The sequence below is a fragment of the Lolium perenne genome, chromosome 4 (genome assembly GCF_019359855.2).
Source record: "Lolium perenne isolate Kyuss_39 chromosome 4, Kyuss_2.0, whole genome shotgun sequence".
Classification (NCBI taxonomy): domain Eukaryota; kingdom Viridiplantae; phylum Streptophyta; class Magnoliopsida; order Poales; family Poaceae; genus Lolium; species Lolium perenne.
The window spans coordinates 402285301-402303704 of NC_067247.2; the positions used below are offsets into that span (position 1 = coordinate 402285301).

At 46.4% G+C, this 18404-nt stretch overlaps 1 protein-coding gene across 1 annotated transcript; it reads right to left on the bottom strand.

The window, feature by feature from the left end:
• Nucleotides 1-290: 290 nt before the first annotated feature.
• LOC139830423 (uncharacterized) lies at nt 291-5123 on the bottom strand. Its single transcript, XM_071818419.1, has 5 exons — nt 4016-5123; nt 3215-3553; nt 1921-2209; nt 801-1353; nt 291-302 (listed from the first exon to the last, which is right to left on the bottom strand). Exons 1-5 carry the CDS (start codon nt 5121-5123, stop codon nt 291-293), a joined length of 2301 nt encoding a protein of 766 aa, XP_071674520.1.
• Between the last annotated feature and the right edge of the window lie 13281 nt (nt 5124-18404).

The following is an 18404-nucleotide window of genomic DNA, read 5'->3' on the forward strand; positions in this document are numbered from 1 at the left end:
AAGGGGGCTAGCTGGGCTAGGGGGCTGGGCTGCCGGCTTGCTTTAGGTTAGGTTAGGTTTAGGTAGGGTTTCTTTTTATTTTCTTTCTCTCTTTTTAGTTTTCTGTTTTTATTTTTAAAACAAAATCCAAGATTAATTTGTGAAGAGGGAGGCAACCAAAAGAAGTATTTGAAATAGAGAAGATACAAGATGTAACAAGGTTATGTCACATGAATTGACATTGAAAGGAAGTAGAAATAAAAGAGGGGTTTTCTACATAGAGGTTAAAAGGAAAAAGAAGTTTCATTATTTTATGTGCCACACTTGTTTGGTAGAAAAGCATAACCCAATCATTGAAATGGATTATCTCCAAATCAAATAATTTGGCAAGATCAAGAAGAAGAGAGGGATTGAGGTGACACCAAATTATAGAAAAATTTGGCATGACCTTTTTGTGTTCGGGTTTAAAGGTGGGGAAGAAAAGTTGGAGAGCCTTTCTTGGAACATCACAAGAGGAAGAGGATGAACCAAGATAGAGGAAGAGATGAAGAACAACAAGCAAACCAAAAGAAAACCAAAAGGCAAAACAATTTAGTAAAACCAAAGTGGTGTTATGCATGAATGCAACATGATGACATGAAATAAAAGCAAGAAAGGTAAAAAGGAACTATGTATTACTCTTGGGATGTTACAAACGCCCCCCTTGAAGGAATCGCGCCCCGAGATTCTCAGGAAGAAGAGAAAAAGGACGGGTACTCGGAACGGAGTTGATCTTCCCGCTCCCAAGTTGCTTCTTTATCGGAATGGTGCGACCACTGCACCTTGAGGAACTTGACAGAGTTGTTGCGAGTTCGACGTTCAGCTTCATCAAGAATCCGAACGGGATGCTCTTTGTAGGAGAGGTCTTCTTGGAGGTCGATGGACTCGTGATCAACTGCACGGTCCGGATCTTTGAAGCACTTCTTGAGCTGTGACACGTGGAAGACATCGTGCACTTTGGAGAGCTTCTCAGGGAGTTCAAGGAGGTAAGCGACTTCACCACGCTTTGCTAGAACTTTGAAGGGACCAATGTATCTTGGCGCCAGCTTGCCTTTGATGCCAAAGCGATGAGTGCCCCTCATAGGAGTAACACGGAGGTAAGCTTGATCACCAGGTTGATAGATCATATCACGGTGCTTGCTGTCATAATAGCTTTTCTGCCGAGATTGTGCTATCTTCAGATTGTCACGAATGATTCGCACCTTTTCTCCAGCCTCGTTGATGACATCGGGGCCAAAGATTTGCCTTTCACCGGTTTCAGACCAGTTTAGAGGTGTTCTGCATTTGCGACCATAGAGAGCTTCGAAGGGTGCCATGCCCAAACTGGCTTGATAGCTGTTGTTGTAAGAGAACTCAGCGAATGGAAGGCATTCTTCCCATTTCATGCCGAAGGAGATAACACAGGCACGGAGCATGTCCTCAAGAATCTGATTGACTCTTTCGACTTGCCCACTCGTTTGAGGATGATAAGCTGTGCTGAAGAGTAGATTAGTTCCCATAGCTTTCTGAAAGCTAGCCCAAAACCTGGAAGTGAAGATACTTCCGCGATCAGAGCTTATTTCCAAGGGAACACCATGAAGAGAGACGATCTTTGCAGTGTAGAGCTCAGCCAACTGACTAGCAGATATTGTCTCTTTGACAGGAAGGAAGTGAGCAACCTTGGAAAGACGGTCGATCACCACGAAGATAGCATCATTGCCTTTTCTAGACTTTGGAAAACCAGTTACAAAGTCCATCTCAATCTTATCCCATTTCCACTCAGGAATTTTCAGGGGTTGGAGGACACCGGCAGGTCTCTGATGTTCTGCTTTGACACGGCGACAGACATCACATTCTGAGACATATCGAGCGACATCCCTTTTCATCCTAGTCCACCAATAGATAGACTTGATATCGAGATACATCTTTGTGCTGCCAGGATGGATAGAAAGAGGAGTGTCGTGAGCTTCTTTGAGAATGAGATTTCTCAGGTCTGGATCATTCGGAACAACAAAACGACCTTGGAAGAAGAGAGTTCCTTGATCGTCGAGAGAGAAAGACTTGTACTTGGGCTTGTGCATATTCTCTTTGATGTTCTTGCTGCAAATATCTCGCAACTGTCCTTTTCGGATCTTATCTTCAAGAGTCTGCGTGATCACCAAGTTTGCAAGGTAGCCTTGGGGAACGAGCTCAAGATTCAATTTCCTGAATTCTTCATAAAGAGCAGGTTGACTTTCTTGAATCATGAGATTGTTGCAATAGGACTTGCGACTAAGGGCGTCAGCCATGACATTAGCTTTGCCTGGAGTGTAGCTGATAGACAGATCAAAGTCCTTGATGGTTTCCATCCATCTCGTTTGACGGAGGTTCAAGTTGGGTTGTGTGAAGATGTATTTGAGACTCTTGTGGTCGGTGAAGATCTCACATTTGTTGCCCAACAAGTATTGGCGCCATGTTATTAAAGCATGTAACACGGCTTCAAGCTCGAGATCATGTGTGGGATAGTTGAGTTCATGCTTTTTCAACTGACGAGAAGCATAAGCCACAACTTGACGTTCTTGCATGAGGACAGCACCTAGTCCATGAAGAGAGGCATCACAGAATATCTGGAAAGGTTTAGAAGTATCTGGAAGAACAAGGACAGGTGTGGAAGTGAGCTTCTGCTTGAGGAGGTCAAAGCTTTCTTGGCATTGAGGAGACCAAAGGAACTTCTTGTCTTTCTTGAGGAGATCGGTAAGAGGCTTGGCGATCTTGGAGAAATTCTCAACGAAGCGGCGGCAGTAACTTGCCAAACCAAGGAAACTTCTCACTTGCTTGACATTCTTCGGAGGAAGCCATTCAACGATCGCCTTGACAGTTTCAGGATTGACAGCAATTCCTTTTCCCGAAATGACATGGCCAAGATAGACGACTTGAGGAAGCCAGAATTCACATTTGAAGAACTTGGCATAAAGACGATGTTCACGAAGCTTCATGAGGATGAGGCGAAGATGCTCTTCATGCTCCTCATTGGACTTGGAGTAGACAAGGATATCATCAAGATAGACTACCACAAACTTGTCGAGGTACTCCATGAAAATGTAGTTCATCAACCGAGAGAAAGTGGCAGGAGCATTAGTGAGGCCAAAGGACATGACGGTGTATTCATAGAGACCATAACGAGTTTTGAAGGCTGTCTTGGGTACATCCTCCTTGCGGATTTTGATTTGGTGATAACCACTTCTCAAATCCATCTTAGAGAACACAGTTGCACCCGCAAGCTGATCAAAGAGCTCATTGATGCGAGGAAGAGGATATGTATTCTTGATCGTTTTCTCATTGAGAGGGCGGTAGTCAACCACCAATCGATCAGTTTTATCCTTTTTCTTCACGAAGATGGTAGGACATCCCCATGGAGAAGTGCTTGGCTGAATGAAACCAAGTTTTTGCAACTCGTCAAGCTGCTTCTTGAGTTCAGCCAACTCATTTGGACCCATCTTGTATGGCCGCTTTGAGATAGGAGCTGTACCAGGCTCTAGTTCAATGACGAACTCAACAGCCCTGTCAGGCGGCATACCTGGAAGTTTTTCAGGAAAGACATTAGGAAAGTCGCAAACCACCGGTATAGACTCAAGCTCCGGAAGAGAACTAGGATTCAAAGCAAAGAGCTAAACGGAAGGTGTTTGAGAAGGTGTATAGGTCAAGGTTCCTGTCGGAGTAGGAAGAGAAACTGAATGCTCGGCACAATGAATGAAAACTTTGTTGGCCTTCAACCAATCCATGCCAAGGATGACATTAATGCCAGAGTTTCGAAGGAGTATGAGAGAAGCCTCGAACAAATGGTTCCCAATCTGAATTTGGTTACCATGGCTTACGATAGTGGATAACATCTGCGCTCCGGGGGATTGAACCATGAGAGATTTAGGCATGAGCTCCATAGCAAAGTTATTGCTTTGAGCAAAACTATCAGACACAAAAGATAGAGAAGCTCCTGTATCGAATAGTACTTTTGCAGGAATAGAGTTAACAAGCAAAGTACCAAGCACGACGTCGGTAGCTTGTTCAGCCTGCTCGATGTTGAGGTTGTTGACACGAGCAGTCCTCGGACCTTGCCTGGTGTTGTTGTTGAAGGCACGGCCCGGAGCTGGTGCACGAACCATCGCATTTGTTGTAGTAGAGCGAGGTGGTGGTGGAGGCAGCTTCTGAGGGCAGAAGGTGGAGATGTGCCCAACCTGACCACACTTGTAGCATGTGGGGTCGGCACGTGGACCCATCGGCCTTGGTCCACCATATGCAGGCCTTGGCGGAGGTTGGTAGTTCCTCTGCTGTAGCTGTGGGGTGGGTGGGCGGGGAGCATACCCAGCGTGTGCTGCGCGGGGAGCATACCCAGCTTGTGCAGCTTGTCTTGGCGGTGCGGGATAAGGAACCCACAGCCTGCGCTTCTGAGACGGTGCTGATGCTGAAGGAGCACCAACCTCTCGAGTATGCTTGTGCGAATCCTCGAACGCAAGCCTACCCGACTCTTCCTTGATGGCAGTGTTGACAAGCTTGTCGAAGGTTTCCACCGTGACATGAGTGAGCGTGTACTTGAGTGCCGGCTTGAGGCCATTACGGAACCTCTTCTGCTTCTTGGCATCAGTAGACACTTCTTCACCACCATAGCGAGCTAGCTTGGAGAACTCGATGCTGAACGCCATCACATCTTTGTTGCCTTGAACAAGACTGAGGAATTTCTCCTTCATCCTGTCCATGAGCCCTTCAGGAATGTGGTGGCTCCTGAAAGCTTCCCTGAATTCTTCCCATGTGACATCAGGCGCATTGGCGGGACGCATCTCGAGAAAGTTCTCCCACCATGCGGCGGACCCTCCTGTCAGTAGGTGAGTCGCAAACCGCACCTTGTCTTCTGGGGCGACTCCCGCTGTGTTGAGCATGCGGTTGACATCGCGCACCCAATCATCTGCATCCAGCGGTTCAGGAGTCGAGTCGAACGATCGCGGGTTCAGCTGCAGGAAGTCCCAGATCAACACTCGGCCATAGCCTTGACGAGCTTGATCAAAGTTGTGCTGGGTTTGCTGCATCTGACCCAACAGCTGAGTCATTTGCAACAGGGTTGGTCCCAGCGGAGGAGGTGGTGGAGGTCTAACCATCCTGTTGAGGGAAAACATTAAGACGGTTGAAACAACATATGACAACAAGCTTAGAACAAGGATTCAAGACCAGATAACACATCGATCCATAGAATTCATCAAGGTACACCATACAAGGTTCAAGTACACATGAGATCCATACAACCGGATACAAGGATGGAACAACTACAACCGACACAAGGATACAAGGATAGCAAAACTAACACATCCACTCAACCCATGGGCTGGTAGTCACCACGATGCCTGTTGGTACGGCGGCGACCACGACTGTGCTGATCCACGGGAAGACAGAGCCTCGGAGTGTACAAAGAGTGAGCCTCAGGACCCTGCTCTCCGTACAGAAGTGGCCCTCGGTGGTGTGGGTCGACTGAGAGAAGCTGCCCACGGTCAGGCACGTACCCTCCAACATCTGAAGGAGCACAGGTGGGAGGGAACTGCACACTCTGCGGGTAAGAGGGGTGCGACGGCTGAGGAGTGGTATAAGCTGCCAAGTGCTGTCGTGTGCGCCAGAGCTGCTCAGTGACGGAGTCCAGCTCGTGGAGAAGAGCCTGAGTAAAACGGTCCTGGCACTGCACGAACTGAGCTGTCATGAACAGGCGGCTGTTCTCCTGCTCCGGGTCAGCGTACCCACCAGTGTGGTACCTCGCCTGCGTAACACGAACCCCAGACGGGACGTAGCGGTACGGAGAGCTCTCGAAGCAAGTGTAGGTGGAGCGCAGCGTAATGACCATGCAGTACGCTACTCTCTGCACCGCCATCTCAACAGAGCTCGCTGTGGCCTCAGCAAAGTGCTCCGGGAAGTAGCGGAGGTCATCAGCAGGCACGTGGACCTCAGCTCTGTAGCGGTGCTGCTGGTCTCCCCGAGGAATCTCGGTCACTCGATACTCAGGGTACCAGACGTAGCCCAAGTAGCTGAGCATCTCGCGTAGTAGCACCGGAAAACCACGGGTGTCCTCGCACTGGGTCATACGGACGATCTGTTCATACGCCATCTGCATGAGGATATCGGAAAGAAGTCAGGCGCCGGAACAAGGAAGTGGTCAAGATAGCACCGGAACAACAGAGAGAAAACATGTTAGCATGAAAATACCAACATTTGGAAGGAACAAGATTATATGTGGAGATTGACAAAGGATGATAATGAAGCAACCATAGTACCGAAAATTTTCAAAACCACTTTTCCCTATGGCACTATGGTTTCCCACAAACACGTCCAAGCCTAGGTGAAACAAGATAAGAATAGAGTAAAACCGTTGCACTTCCTTACCAGAGGGAGGGTGGGTGGGGTAAGAAATAAAAGCAGAATTCCTACTCTCGCGCACAACTTTTCCTATGTAGCTACCAAAATATGAGTTTCTAGACACAACTTCGTCCGCTGCAAGGGGCTCCTAAAGGCAGTCCTGCTCTGATACCAAGTCTGAAGACGTGACAGCGTCGTTTCCCTGTAGATGGATTTGTGCGCGAATTTTAAAGCTGCGAGAAATAAGAATCTGGGCAGCCAAAAGAGGAACTCTCGACGAGTTGAGCTTGCTGGTGGTACCAAGATTCATTTGGAGGTGGAAAGAACCCAGAGGGTGTACTGAGGCGCCGGCGGTGAACTTTGGAAAACGAGACTGTGACACGGTGTCGCCCAGCCGAGAACTGAAACACGTTTCTGGTCCAAACTTTGGTTGAAGATGACGACGAATCCACGGCGTATTAGAGGAAGGTGTAAACATCAAACTTGTAGCTCGAAGTCGTGGCTTTGCAACGGTGCAAAGAACTCGTGCTGAGGTGAACAGGTTCGCCGGAGACGTAGGAGAAGAAGGCACCTTTCGAACTGCGTTATAGGAACCTTTCGAAGCTCTCTGAGGTGACCAGCTTTGCGAGTCGTAGGCGAGTTTAGGGTTTTTGTTGATATCTTGAAATGTTCGGGATATCTTGTTGGGATGTTGACACATGCACTACCTTTTCGAAAATGAAGTTGATAACTTTTGCTACAATTAAAATTGATATGGGATAATAATATTGCAGAGGCATCGGTGAACCCCTTTGCGAAAGCATCGGATTTTTGTCTCGCTTGTGTCCCCTAGGACCCGAGTTCTTGTTATCTGTTTCTAAGACTGAGCGCGCTAACCACTCGTGGGAGATTTTATCGGGATCCCCCATCACCTATTACCATTTCTCAAGTCTGTTGAAAAGGGGGCCACAACCTTGGTTTTATTTGGCGCATGCATGTTATATACTGTTGCCTTCGGGTGTTTACTTCCTATTGCCTTCAGGTGTTTTATTCTGTATGCACTGCATAATTGCTAGACGACTTATCTAGTGCTTGGCCGTTAGTGCCCGCCTAGACGCCTACGCAACCTCTGGGTCCGTCTCGGAGTACGGCCGAACTTCGTCACGGGTAACTTAGTTGGGTGGCCCCCCTAGGCATTCTTGCAGATCTGGGAATGGTCTTGTTGTGAGACTCCGCACTTGACTATGCGGGTTCGAGCATGCGTGTATGGTAACATTGGTGCACCCCTGCAGGGTGTACATCTTATCGATAAGCCATGTCCGCGGTTATGGACGACTTGGAGCTGTTTAACTCGATCATAGAACAACTTACACCTTATACTTGTTGCTAATAATCTGATAATAACTTGCGTAGTAATATAGCATTACTACAACCGATACCTAATAAAACTTGTCCACCGTTGAGTGCCTTTTACACTGCTTCTTCGCTTTGTTGAAGGGGATATGTGTATTTGGCTGGGTTATGTTTGTGTAGTATTTATCTGTTACCTGGTGCGCTCTCTTATCTTCTCTGAGTAGACGGATGTTGTAGCGTGTCTCTATTGGTTATAGTTTTGCTGCCGCTAAACCTATCATATAGCCCCAGGCGATATATATATATATATTCGCCCGGCGAGCATAGCCATTTCTAGTCTCGCTAAGTACGTGCCGGAGTTCGTTCCTTGGTACTTACTCTCGCCTTTTCTTTTTCTCTTCTGTTCCCTCCCTTTTGTCGGCAACCGATGGCCCGACTTCGACAGGTACAAGATGACGACGTTAGCAAGGTTACCCTTCCGGCTTGGCCTGGGCAGGGTTATGGACGCCACTGGTTATCTTCAGGACTCTTAGTCTAATTTGTATCTTGTCCGTACTCGGACGTATTTGATTTTCTGTATGATTTGGATCCTTGTATTGTATATTTGTATCTTGACTCGTTGGAGTCGTTGTTGTAATATATGTTTCTTGTGGGCTCTATTGTAATCCTGTTGTAATGTTACCGCTCGTGTTAATTCCTCTGGCATCACGTGTGTGATTCGTCGCGCACGTCGTGTCGGAGGGCGTCCCTGAATCGATATCGTGCGGATTTCGGCGGGATCGCTGGAATCCTCATGGTACCGGTTCCGGGGCGTCAGAAGTTGGTATCAGAGCCACGCAGACCATAGAGAGCTTCGAAAGGTGCCATGCCCAAACTGGCTTGATAGCTGTTGTTGTAAGAGAACTCAGCGAATGGAAGGCATTCTTCCCATTTCATGCCGAAGGAGATAACACAGGCACGGAGCATGTCCTCAAGAATCTGATTGACTCTTTCGACTTGCACACTCGTTTGAGGATGATAAGCTGTGCTGAAGAGCAGATTAGTTCCCATAGCTTTCTGAAAGCTAGCCCAAAACCTGGAAGTGAAGATACTTCCGCGATCAGAGCTTATTTCCAAGGGAACACCATGAAGAGAGACGATCTTTGCAGTGTAGAGCTCAGCCAACTGACTAGCAGATATTGTCTCTTTGACAGGAAGAAAGTGAGCAACCTTGGAAAGACGGTCGATCACCACGAAGATAGCATCATTGCCTTTTCGAGACTTTGGAAAACCAGTTACGAAGTCCATCTCAATCTTATCCCATTTCCACTCAGGAATCTTCAGGGGTTGGAGGACACCGGCAGGTCTCTGATGTTCTGCTTTGACACGGCGACAGACATCACATTCTGAGACATAGCGAGCAACATCTCTTTTCATCCTAGTCCACCAATAGGTAGACTTGATATCGAGATACATCTTTGTGCTGCCAGGATGGATAGAAAGAAGAGTGTCATGAGCTTCTTTGAGAATGAGGTTTCTCAGGTCTGGATCATTCGGAACAACAAAACGACCTTGGAAGAACAGAGTTCCTTGATCATCGATAGAGAAGGACTTGTACTTGGGCTTGTGCATATTCTCTTTGATGTTCTTGCTGCAAATATCTCGCAACTGTCCTTTTCGGATCTTATCTTCAAGAGTCTGCGTGATCACCAAGTTTGCAAGGTAGCCTTGGGGAACGAGCTCAAGATTCAATTTCCTGAATTCTTCATAAAGAGCAGGTTGACTTTCTTGAATCATGAGGTTGTTGCAATAGGACTTGCGACTAAGGGCGTCAGCCATGACATTAGCTTTGCCTGGAGTGTAGCTGATAGACAGATCAAAGTCCTTGATGGTTTCCATCCATCTCGTTTGACGGAGGTTCAACTTGGGTTGTGTGAAGATGTATTTGAGACTCTTGTGGTCGGTGAAGATCTCACATTTGTTGCCCAACAAGTATTGGCGCCATGTTATTAAGGCATGTAACACAGCTGCAAGCTCGAGATCATGTGTGGGATAGTTGAGTTCATGCTTTTTCAACTGACGAGAAGCATACGCCACAACTTGACGTTTTTGCATGAGGACAGCGCCTAGCCCATGAAGAGAGGCATCACAGAATATCTGGAAAGGTTTAGAAGTATCTAGAAGAACAAGAACAGGTGTGGAAGTGAGCTTCTGCTTGAGGAGGTCAAAGCTTTCTTGACATTGAGGGGACCAAAGGAACTTCTTGTCTTTCTTGAGGAGATCGGTAAGAGGCTTGGCGATCTTGGAGAAATTCTCAACGAAGCGGCGGCAGTAACTTGCCAAACCGAGGAAACTTCTCACTTGCTTGACATTCTTCGGAGGAAGCCATTCAACGATCGCCTTAACGGTTTCAGGATTGACAGCAATGCCTTTTCCGGAAATGACATGGCCAAGATAGACGACTTAAGGAAGCCAGAATTCACATTTGGAGAACTTGGCGTAAAGACGATGTTCACGAAGCTTCATGAGGATGAGGCGAAGATGCTCTTCATGCTCCTTATTGGACTTGGAGTAGACAAAAATATCATCGAGGTAGACTACCACAAACTTGTCGAGGTACTCCATAAAAATGTAGTACATCAACCGAGAGAAAGTGGTAGGAGCATTAGTGAGGCCAAAGGACCCGTGGGCATTAGTTGCGTCCAGAGGCCGCGCCACCTGCGGGAGAGGAGGCTGGTGCGCGCGGCGGCGCGGGCGCAGCGGAGGCGGACGAGGACCTGGAGAAGCACATCCTCCGGAAGGGCGCTGATGAGGTCCGCTCCTCCGCCGTGCAGCTCCGTACGTCGGAGTCGGACACGACGACGTGATCCCTCGTCCTTCATTGAACAATCCGATGCGGTGGATGGGACAATCTTCTTTACTGGGTAGTATTAAATACCAGTATCGGGGATGTCAAACAAAAAAAAAAAACCGTTCTTACGTTAAAAAGACCGATCACTCTTCCAGAGAACTCTTCTGTAAGTCCACGTCGATCTTCCAGAGACCGCTCGAGGACATCTGACGCCTGACGCCGACACGATTCCTACCCCTTCGACCAAGTCTTTTGTAGCGGCATCAAGATAGGAGTTTAGTACGCTGCACTTTTAGTAAGCTTCGGCTCCAAGTATGGGCGTTGGCACATGAGGTCAAATCTAGCTGCATCATATAATACTACGTACCTGGACAGCGGCGACGTACGCGGGATGAACGGCTCAGACAGAAACAAGTCACAGGGATCGCTTGACCTGTCACCGTGTATTATACCATCGGTCATCCTAATGCTATTAATAAATGTGCCCTACAACTTTTTTTTTGAACATGGAAGGTTCTGAAGGACCTCGAGACACTGCTTTATATATCGTCGGTGGGATTACAAATTACAAGGACATTGAAAAAAAAAATACACACAAGTCCTCCGAAAAGCAAAAAGACCCTAGATCTGGAGATGAACACGCTATCTGATCCTTCTCCACCGAGCATAGATCGAAGCCTCAAATCACGGCCATCTTCTCCGACAGCGGGGATGTGACCACTTGGGTCAGAGAGGATATGAATCGCCGCGCTGAAGCTGCAGGAGGGCCTCCCTAATGGCGCTTTCGCCTGGAGGTTGAAGAAGAGCTGACGAAAGTCAACTCGGAGCAGCCGCCCTTTGGCTATGAGAGTCGGCGGAATAGCGGCCTGAGGCCGACGATGCGCCGCCGACGATAAGCTCCCAAACACAGTGTCGAACAACTCCTTCCCCATCACCCTTCCTCCACCATGGAGATCTCCAGATGAGCAAAGAGGCATAGCCAAATCCCCAAGATCTGGCCGGGAAACCGGAGCCTTATTGATAACGGAGATGCCGGCGGCGCACCCCATCCCCGCCTCCGTCTCCAACCAGAGGAGCACCGCGAGGAAGAAGACCACCGCCCTAGGTTGCCGGACTTGGCTCAGAAGCGCCGGCGGAGCACTCCAGACTACGGGCATCAGGCCCAACACACAGAAACGAGCCTAACTACTGCTACTGCTATACAGGGTGGGGACCCTCGCCCTACTCGCCGCCGGCAACCTCCAGGAGGAGAGGGGAGGGGCCAACCGGCCCTTGATTTGAGGAACCTGGAGAAGGAGGTGGGAGAGAGCGAGTGCGCGAGTGTGCCCTACAACTGAGATGCGCCATGAGACTCCTTCCGACTTGATATTTCGAATTAATATTTATTTGTTTGGGCCTGCTTCACGATTCTTCTTGCATACGAGAATGCGCACTCAGTAAAATTTATTTAGGTTATAACTTAGATTTCCAGTCTCTGACTTGCGGTTTGGTATCTGTGATTATGATTCGACACTCAAAATAGGTAAAAGTGATTCAACGAAATTTATTTTAGAGCTTTATAGGGCGTTTCTAAGTTGGTGGAGGGGTGATGAGCTGCGTGTTCCGGGGGTTGCTAGTGGCGGCTCCGCCGTGTCTTCGTTCGGCGACTGCAGTTCTAAAGCTTGCGTCTTGATGGTTGGTCTTTGCGGCGGTCGCAGATGATGTCCGTGGGTTGCGCGCGGAGGTGTTCTTGATGTTTCTCCTGACCTGGGCTACCGTCCCGTATGACCTCCGTGCTCTGGGGAGCTTTTCCCCCTCGCGACGGTGCGGCGCCCTCGATCCTGGGTGAGAAGGTAGGGTCCTTCTTCGGAGGCGGAAGCGGTTGTTCTGACTTCGACGGTTGGCCAAGTGATGACGAAGACTGGTGCACTCCAATGGCGTACCTTCCCGGCATGTCTCCTCCTTTGTTTGATCAAGCGGATGGACGAGGGCCTCGACCACGATGCTGTGTTTCTTGTTGTTTCTTTCTTGTGGTGTGAGTTACCTGTAAGCTGATCTTCAGCACTATGTACTTTGCCGATGTGGCGTTATTAATTTAACGCAGGGCCAAGGTCTAATGTTTAAAAAAGATCCAGTCCCATGAGTACGATAAGAAATCAACATCAGACTAAGCAGTAAAACGTCGGTTCCAGGAACCTTCAGCGGGAGTTGGGCTAGAGTCGGCAAAGCCGAAGATTCATGCTGGTTTGGAAATCAACATCAGACTAAGCAGTAAAACGTCGGTTCCAGAAACTTGCTCAATTTTTTTTCCTTCTTGCTAAAAAAAACGTTGGTTCCAGGAACGTTACCACATCAGACTAAGCGTACATTGATTGTAAAAAATATTGGCAACTCGAGTGGATGAGAACATGGAATGGATTCATGTTGGGGAGGGTGGAAGTAAAAACAAAATTCTTTCTCGTTCAAAAGTTTAAACAACCACTTGCTAAGTAAACAGCTGTTTTTTTAACCTCTAAAACCGCAACACATAGACCACCTTGGTCATTTGATCCATAAAATAATATTTCACTTAGTTAGATGGTTTTTTTTGCACATTGCTTTGCAAATAAAAAAAGGTGATTTAACAAATCTACCTCTTTCGTACCCTTCAGGTAAATTTATTAATATATGTAGTAGCAATGCCATTATTCTTCGGAAGAAAAGGCTAAAAAGGTGACGTAATTTGGAACTAGTACACCAGCTCACACATGATTGATGGCCTAAAGCTACTACCGCTTTCATAGGCAAGCAAGATACTCTCTGCATTCACAATTACCTCGTGTTCTAACTTCTAAGTTTAGCAAATTCAAAATTTGTAAGCTTTGACTAAAAATAGAAGGAAAAATACTAACATTCATAATTTCAAATGCATATACTTTGATAATATACTTTATGACGGTTCACTAGTAGAAAACGGGTCTTTTGTTCGGAGCTGCAAGGAGCATTAGTCCCGGCCGTGATTTGAATCGGGACTATTGTTGTCAATAGTCCCGGTTCCAACGGCTAGAACGCGCGGCCACCTCTAGTCCCGGTTCGCTCGGGACCTTTAGATTCCAGGACTAAAGGAGCCGCGGTGGGTATCGTCAATCGCCGTGCCCTTGGTAGATTCCGCCGCCTTGTCAATGACTTGGAGCTCAAAGAGACTGCCCTCTTCGGCCGTCGTTTCACTTGGCGGTGAACTCACGGGGTGGGCAGGATTCGTGGAGGCGGCGGGCGTGAGGTGGCCTGGCGACGGCGAAGGAGTGGTCGAATGGGTGGTGTCAACACCCGGATTTTTAAGTCCAGATGCCTATTATGCCCTTCATCGCAATCCCAGGACTATTGTTTTTGCGAGACATAATAGATTGATATCACAGAACATCATTCATTACAACATCGTAATTGTCTTACAACAAAGGATCACATGATCCAGTCTCATTACAATAGTAGATGATCTATTGATCAATTACAAAACACATAGCGGAAGCGAAGTAGCGTAGTAGTAGTCCATCTATTCCACAGGCAACTGTTGACGTCAGGAGTGATCCTAGTTGTCGTAGACGTCCTGCTGTCCTTCTTCCGGGTTCTGGTACTCCTCTTCATAGTCTGGCCATTTGAATAGCCAGGGACACAGCCATGAGTACTTTAAAGTACTCGCAAACTGATACTAAGGTAAATACTATCAACTATAGTAAGGGGTTCTAAGCTCTAGTTTCATTTGCATAAAGCCAGTTTTATTTCATAAACACTTTAATAATCAAAAACCTTCATTTGCTCAACTAACTCAAGTGGGAACATTAGTGTCATTCCCACAACTCAGTTGTGATTCAAAGTCAAAGTCACCTTTCAATTCAAATCACAAGTCACCATTCATATTTTTCAGAAAAGTTCTGATGACGGAACAGTATGGCCTTTCCAACTGTCCATAACCGAGGACGCGGCTATTCGAATAGGTTTAACTCTGCAGAGGGTGTACACTGGTGCCACAACAATTGCAATAGTTCGTCAGGGGTAACTGGCCCTGATTTATCGTACGCAGTACGCGAATTACCAATCCTAACCTTTCATTTACATACCCTAGTATAGGCACCTCTCCCCATGAGCTTGGCCTCCCAGTGAAGACAGACGATCGGCACAGGAGCGCACAGGGCTTGGGCCGGACATTCACCTCATTTCACATCATTTCACATCATTCCTTTTGTAGAGGCAGCCTCCAGCATAACCCCGATGACGCTTGTTCAGAGGGAACCCATACTAAAATACATAAGTTTCCAGCTAAGCCTTACCCAGATTCAGGTATTGTGGGGGTACTTGTAAAATTGGAATGGCATCGCATCCGAACCCAACCATCAGTTTTTTTTGTAAAATTCACCAAGTCATTCACCAGTTATATTCACCTTCAAAATCTCTCAATAGAATGACTCATCATTCCAAGGTTTTCAAAGTCATTTCAATTCACAAGTTCCCAACTAGAGTAGTCACTTTTTAATATTGAGCGCTAGCCATTAGTTATGAGGGGTGCTAAGTATCTTGGAGCTTGCTAGGCTAAGTGTGATGCTCTTGTACTACTCTATAATTCAACCAAGTGAATCATAAATCAAAAAGTACTTTGATAAAACAAAAGTAAATAAAGCTTGTAAAGTAAAACTGGGAAATAGGATCATAAGCATAAAGTAAATGGGGTAATGCCTTGCTCACGGTGAGCTTTGCACTTTGCAAGAGTATTATCTTGCAAGAATATTAGCTTGCCTTGGTTGGGGTGGTGGTCAAAGTTCTCTTCTCCTTCCTCTTGGTAGAAAACCTCCTCCTCTTGATAGTCCCCGGTACTAGCGTCTATAAACGAATACGAGGATACAATCACCAAACAATACTTAAGTGCTAGACTAATCACACAAATGGCTCACACAAGCTATTCTAGCATCACCACATTATTAACATGTTGGTTGACTTTGTTTTCTTTTAAAGAAAAACAATAATTTCCTCTCATTACAATTATTGATTAGGGTTTCTATTTATTTCTTTGGAGAAATACTTTCCTCTCATTGAATCTTGTTTAAGATTTAATTTCCTCATATGATAATATATGAACTCATGTTGACCGAGGTCAACACTTCATACTCATCATTTGGGAAAATGATTTAAATGAGGTGATGCACCTCATGCACTTTAAATTCTACTTTGGTTTAAGATCCTCAAGTGAGCAAGTATGAGACCATGCAACAAGGGTCATCACATTTCCTCATACCACTTGGGAAGATGATTTAAATGAAGTGCTACACCTCATAGATTTAAATTCCTACATTTGAGAATAATTTAAATGGGCTAGTAATGGCTACATAGCCATTATTTGATTCTAACCCATGATCATATACAGTACCAATATCATATTTTTACATAAACAATTAGAGTATTTGACAAGTGAATTATGAAAGTTGGAATCAACTCAAAAGCATTTATGGTTGATTTTTAATAATTGTTTGAAGTTTGAAAAGTTACTGCCTTGTTATTTTTACTATTCAAATTCTACAAATGATTTTGATTTGAATCCAGTGTGGTTGGATGTGGCCTTTCATGAGCTTTCTAAATATATAAAAATTTATCAAAAATGACCGAGTAGATTTGAAGTTATTAAAGATTTGGCAAAGCATCTGAGAGCAAATCACAGAAATTAAATAAAACGAAATTTGAATTAAAACTGAGGGCGGGAAGGAAGTGGGCCGGCCCAGCTGCTGCCCGGGCCGTGCGTGCATGGCGCATGCACGTGGCCGACGCGCGGGGCGCACAGAGCGTTGGATCGAGATCCAACGGCGCTGGTTCGTCGTGTACCTCGCGATTCTGCAACCTTGCGGGGGCCGTATCTTTCACCTCGTAGCTCGGATTGAGGCGTGGTTAGGTGCGTTGGAAAGCTCTTTCCAAGGGCTACAACTTTGGTGTAGGGCTCGAGGGCTATGGTGATGAAAAATGGGGTGGCTTTTGGTGGTGACCGCCGGCTAGATCTTGCACCGATGAGCGGCAAAGAGAGGAGAGGAGCGGCGCTAGGAGGGAGGGGAGGATGCTGTGGGATGGTGTGGTGCTGTCCCAAGCGAGGAGGGGGGTTTATATAGGCTCCAGGGGAGGGAGGCGCGGCATGGATGGCATGGTGGCCATGTCGTCGACGGCGTGGCTACAGGGCGTTCTGGGCCGAACGGTCATGTCTAGGAGGTGCGTGGGAGTGAGGGGAAGCTAGTGGCGCAGTGGGACGCGACGGGATGTAGTGTGCACGAAGAGGGACATGGGTGGCCACGGGTTGGTGATCATGAGAAATGGCATGATCATTGTGGTCATCCACTTGCTCTCCTTGACATAGGGTCATGTCTAGCAGGTGTCTAGGGTCAATATCAAGCGGAAAGACATGGTGAGAGAGAGGGAAAAGAGCCAGGGCAGGTGGTGACATAGTGGTGACCATGTGAGTGGCATGGTGTGGCATTGGGTGGTGCAAGTGGGTTTTTGGGGTCAACTATGGTAGGGTGGTGTTCATAGGAGTGAGATGAGTCAGATTGACAAGGTGAGGGTGACCAGAGAGGGAGAAAGACAAGGGTTGGCATGGTGATGTCATTTGGAGTGGCATGGCATGGCATTGGTTCTTTGTGCATACTTTTCTTGTGTACCAAGGTGCTGCAAGCTTAAGTGGGGTGAGGTGAGTCTAGGAGACAGGGTGGGCAAGGTGAGAGGGGTCTAGAATGTGCACAAATGATCAAAGTCAAAAATGTGTGTGACATATGCAATGACATGGAGTGTCCTTGTGTCAAGGTGAGCATGACAAGGCTAGATGAGGTCATTGAGAGTGGTCAGAGGTACAATGTACTGTGGATGATCACAAGAGAGAGAGGGTGAGGTGGTGAATAGTGGTTGCATAGTGGTTGTACTTCCATATTACTCTATGTATACTTCTCTATCTCAAGCCATTGACTTCTCTTGTATGTAATTTTGACCACTTTGCTGCATGATTGTGTTCTAAATAAGATTTTACACACATTGGTGGTCTTGGTTTGGGTTTTGGAGATGGTTTGTGAAAATTTCGAAAAGTGGAGGGAATCTAGAATCTGTTTCAATGTTGCCACTTGGCTTGACTAATGTGAGCAATGGTCAACTCTCTGGTCAAAGTGGTCAACATGAAAGTTACTCACCTTGACCTGGTCTTGGATTACATGGCTTTGGTTGACCAAGTTTAGTTTGAAGAAAAGTCAAAACCAGGGGGTAAAGTAGTGAACATTTTATAAAATGGCAATATGACCATTATCACATGTATGTTGATTTTGAGATTTGCTTTGATTTGATTTTGGTTTCTTTGATGCAATTGTGTTTGTTTATCATATATAAGAGTTTTACAAACAATAGATCAAGCAATGGTGGCCTTTGGTGAAGATTTGCAAAATTGGTCTTATGTGTATGTGAGTGAAATTGGGATTATCTCACCATTTGATTTCTCTCCATTTGATTTGACTTTTCTTGACTCTAATGTGGTTCTTATTAGTTTAGAAACATTTTCCAACCATTGAAACCAATTCAAATGGTCTTGCTCAAAGATTTGCAAAAATGGCCATAACACATAAGAGGTGATGTGTCAAATTTCATTATTCTTGTTAATTGTTCATCTTGCTTCCCTTGGGCATGGGTTAGGGTCAATTTAGTGTTATATTAGGTTGAGAGATGGTTTCACATCATTTGGTCAAGGTTTAAAGGCATAGATCAAGAATTGGGTATTATGGCTATGTGTCACATATGCCTCTATGCATATGTTGCATTTGAGTTTTAATTTGACTTGGCTTGACCCAATTGGTGTTGTTGAGTGTTGAAATGGTATATAGGAGTGATCCCACCATTCACCACAAGACTTAGGGTC

Coding starts and splice junctions, on each gene's coding strand:
- LOC139830423 (XM_071818419.1), bottom strand. CDS start 5,123: ATGGTTAGACCTCCACCACCTCCTCCGCTGGGACCAACCCTGTTGCAA. Junction 3,554..4,015: donor AGCTACCGACGTCGTGCTTG/GTACTTTGCTTG, acceptor AAAAACTTCCAG/GTATGCCGCCTGACAGGGCT. Junction 1,354..1,920: donor CATCCTGGCAGCACAAAGAT/GTATCTCGATAT, acceptor TTACAACAACAG/CTATCAAGCCAGTTTGGGCA.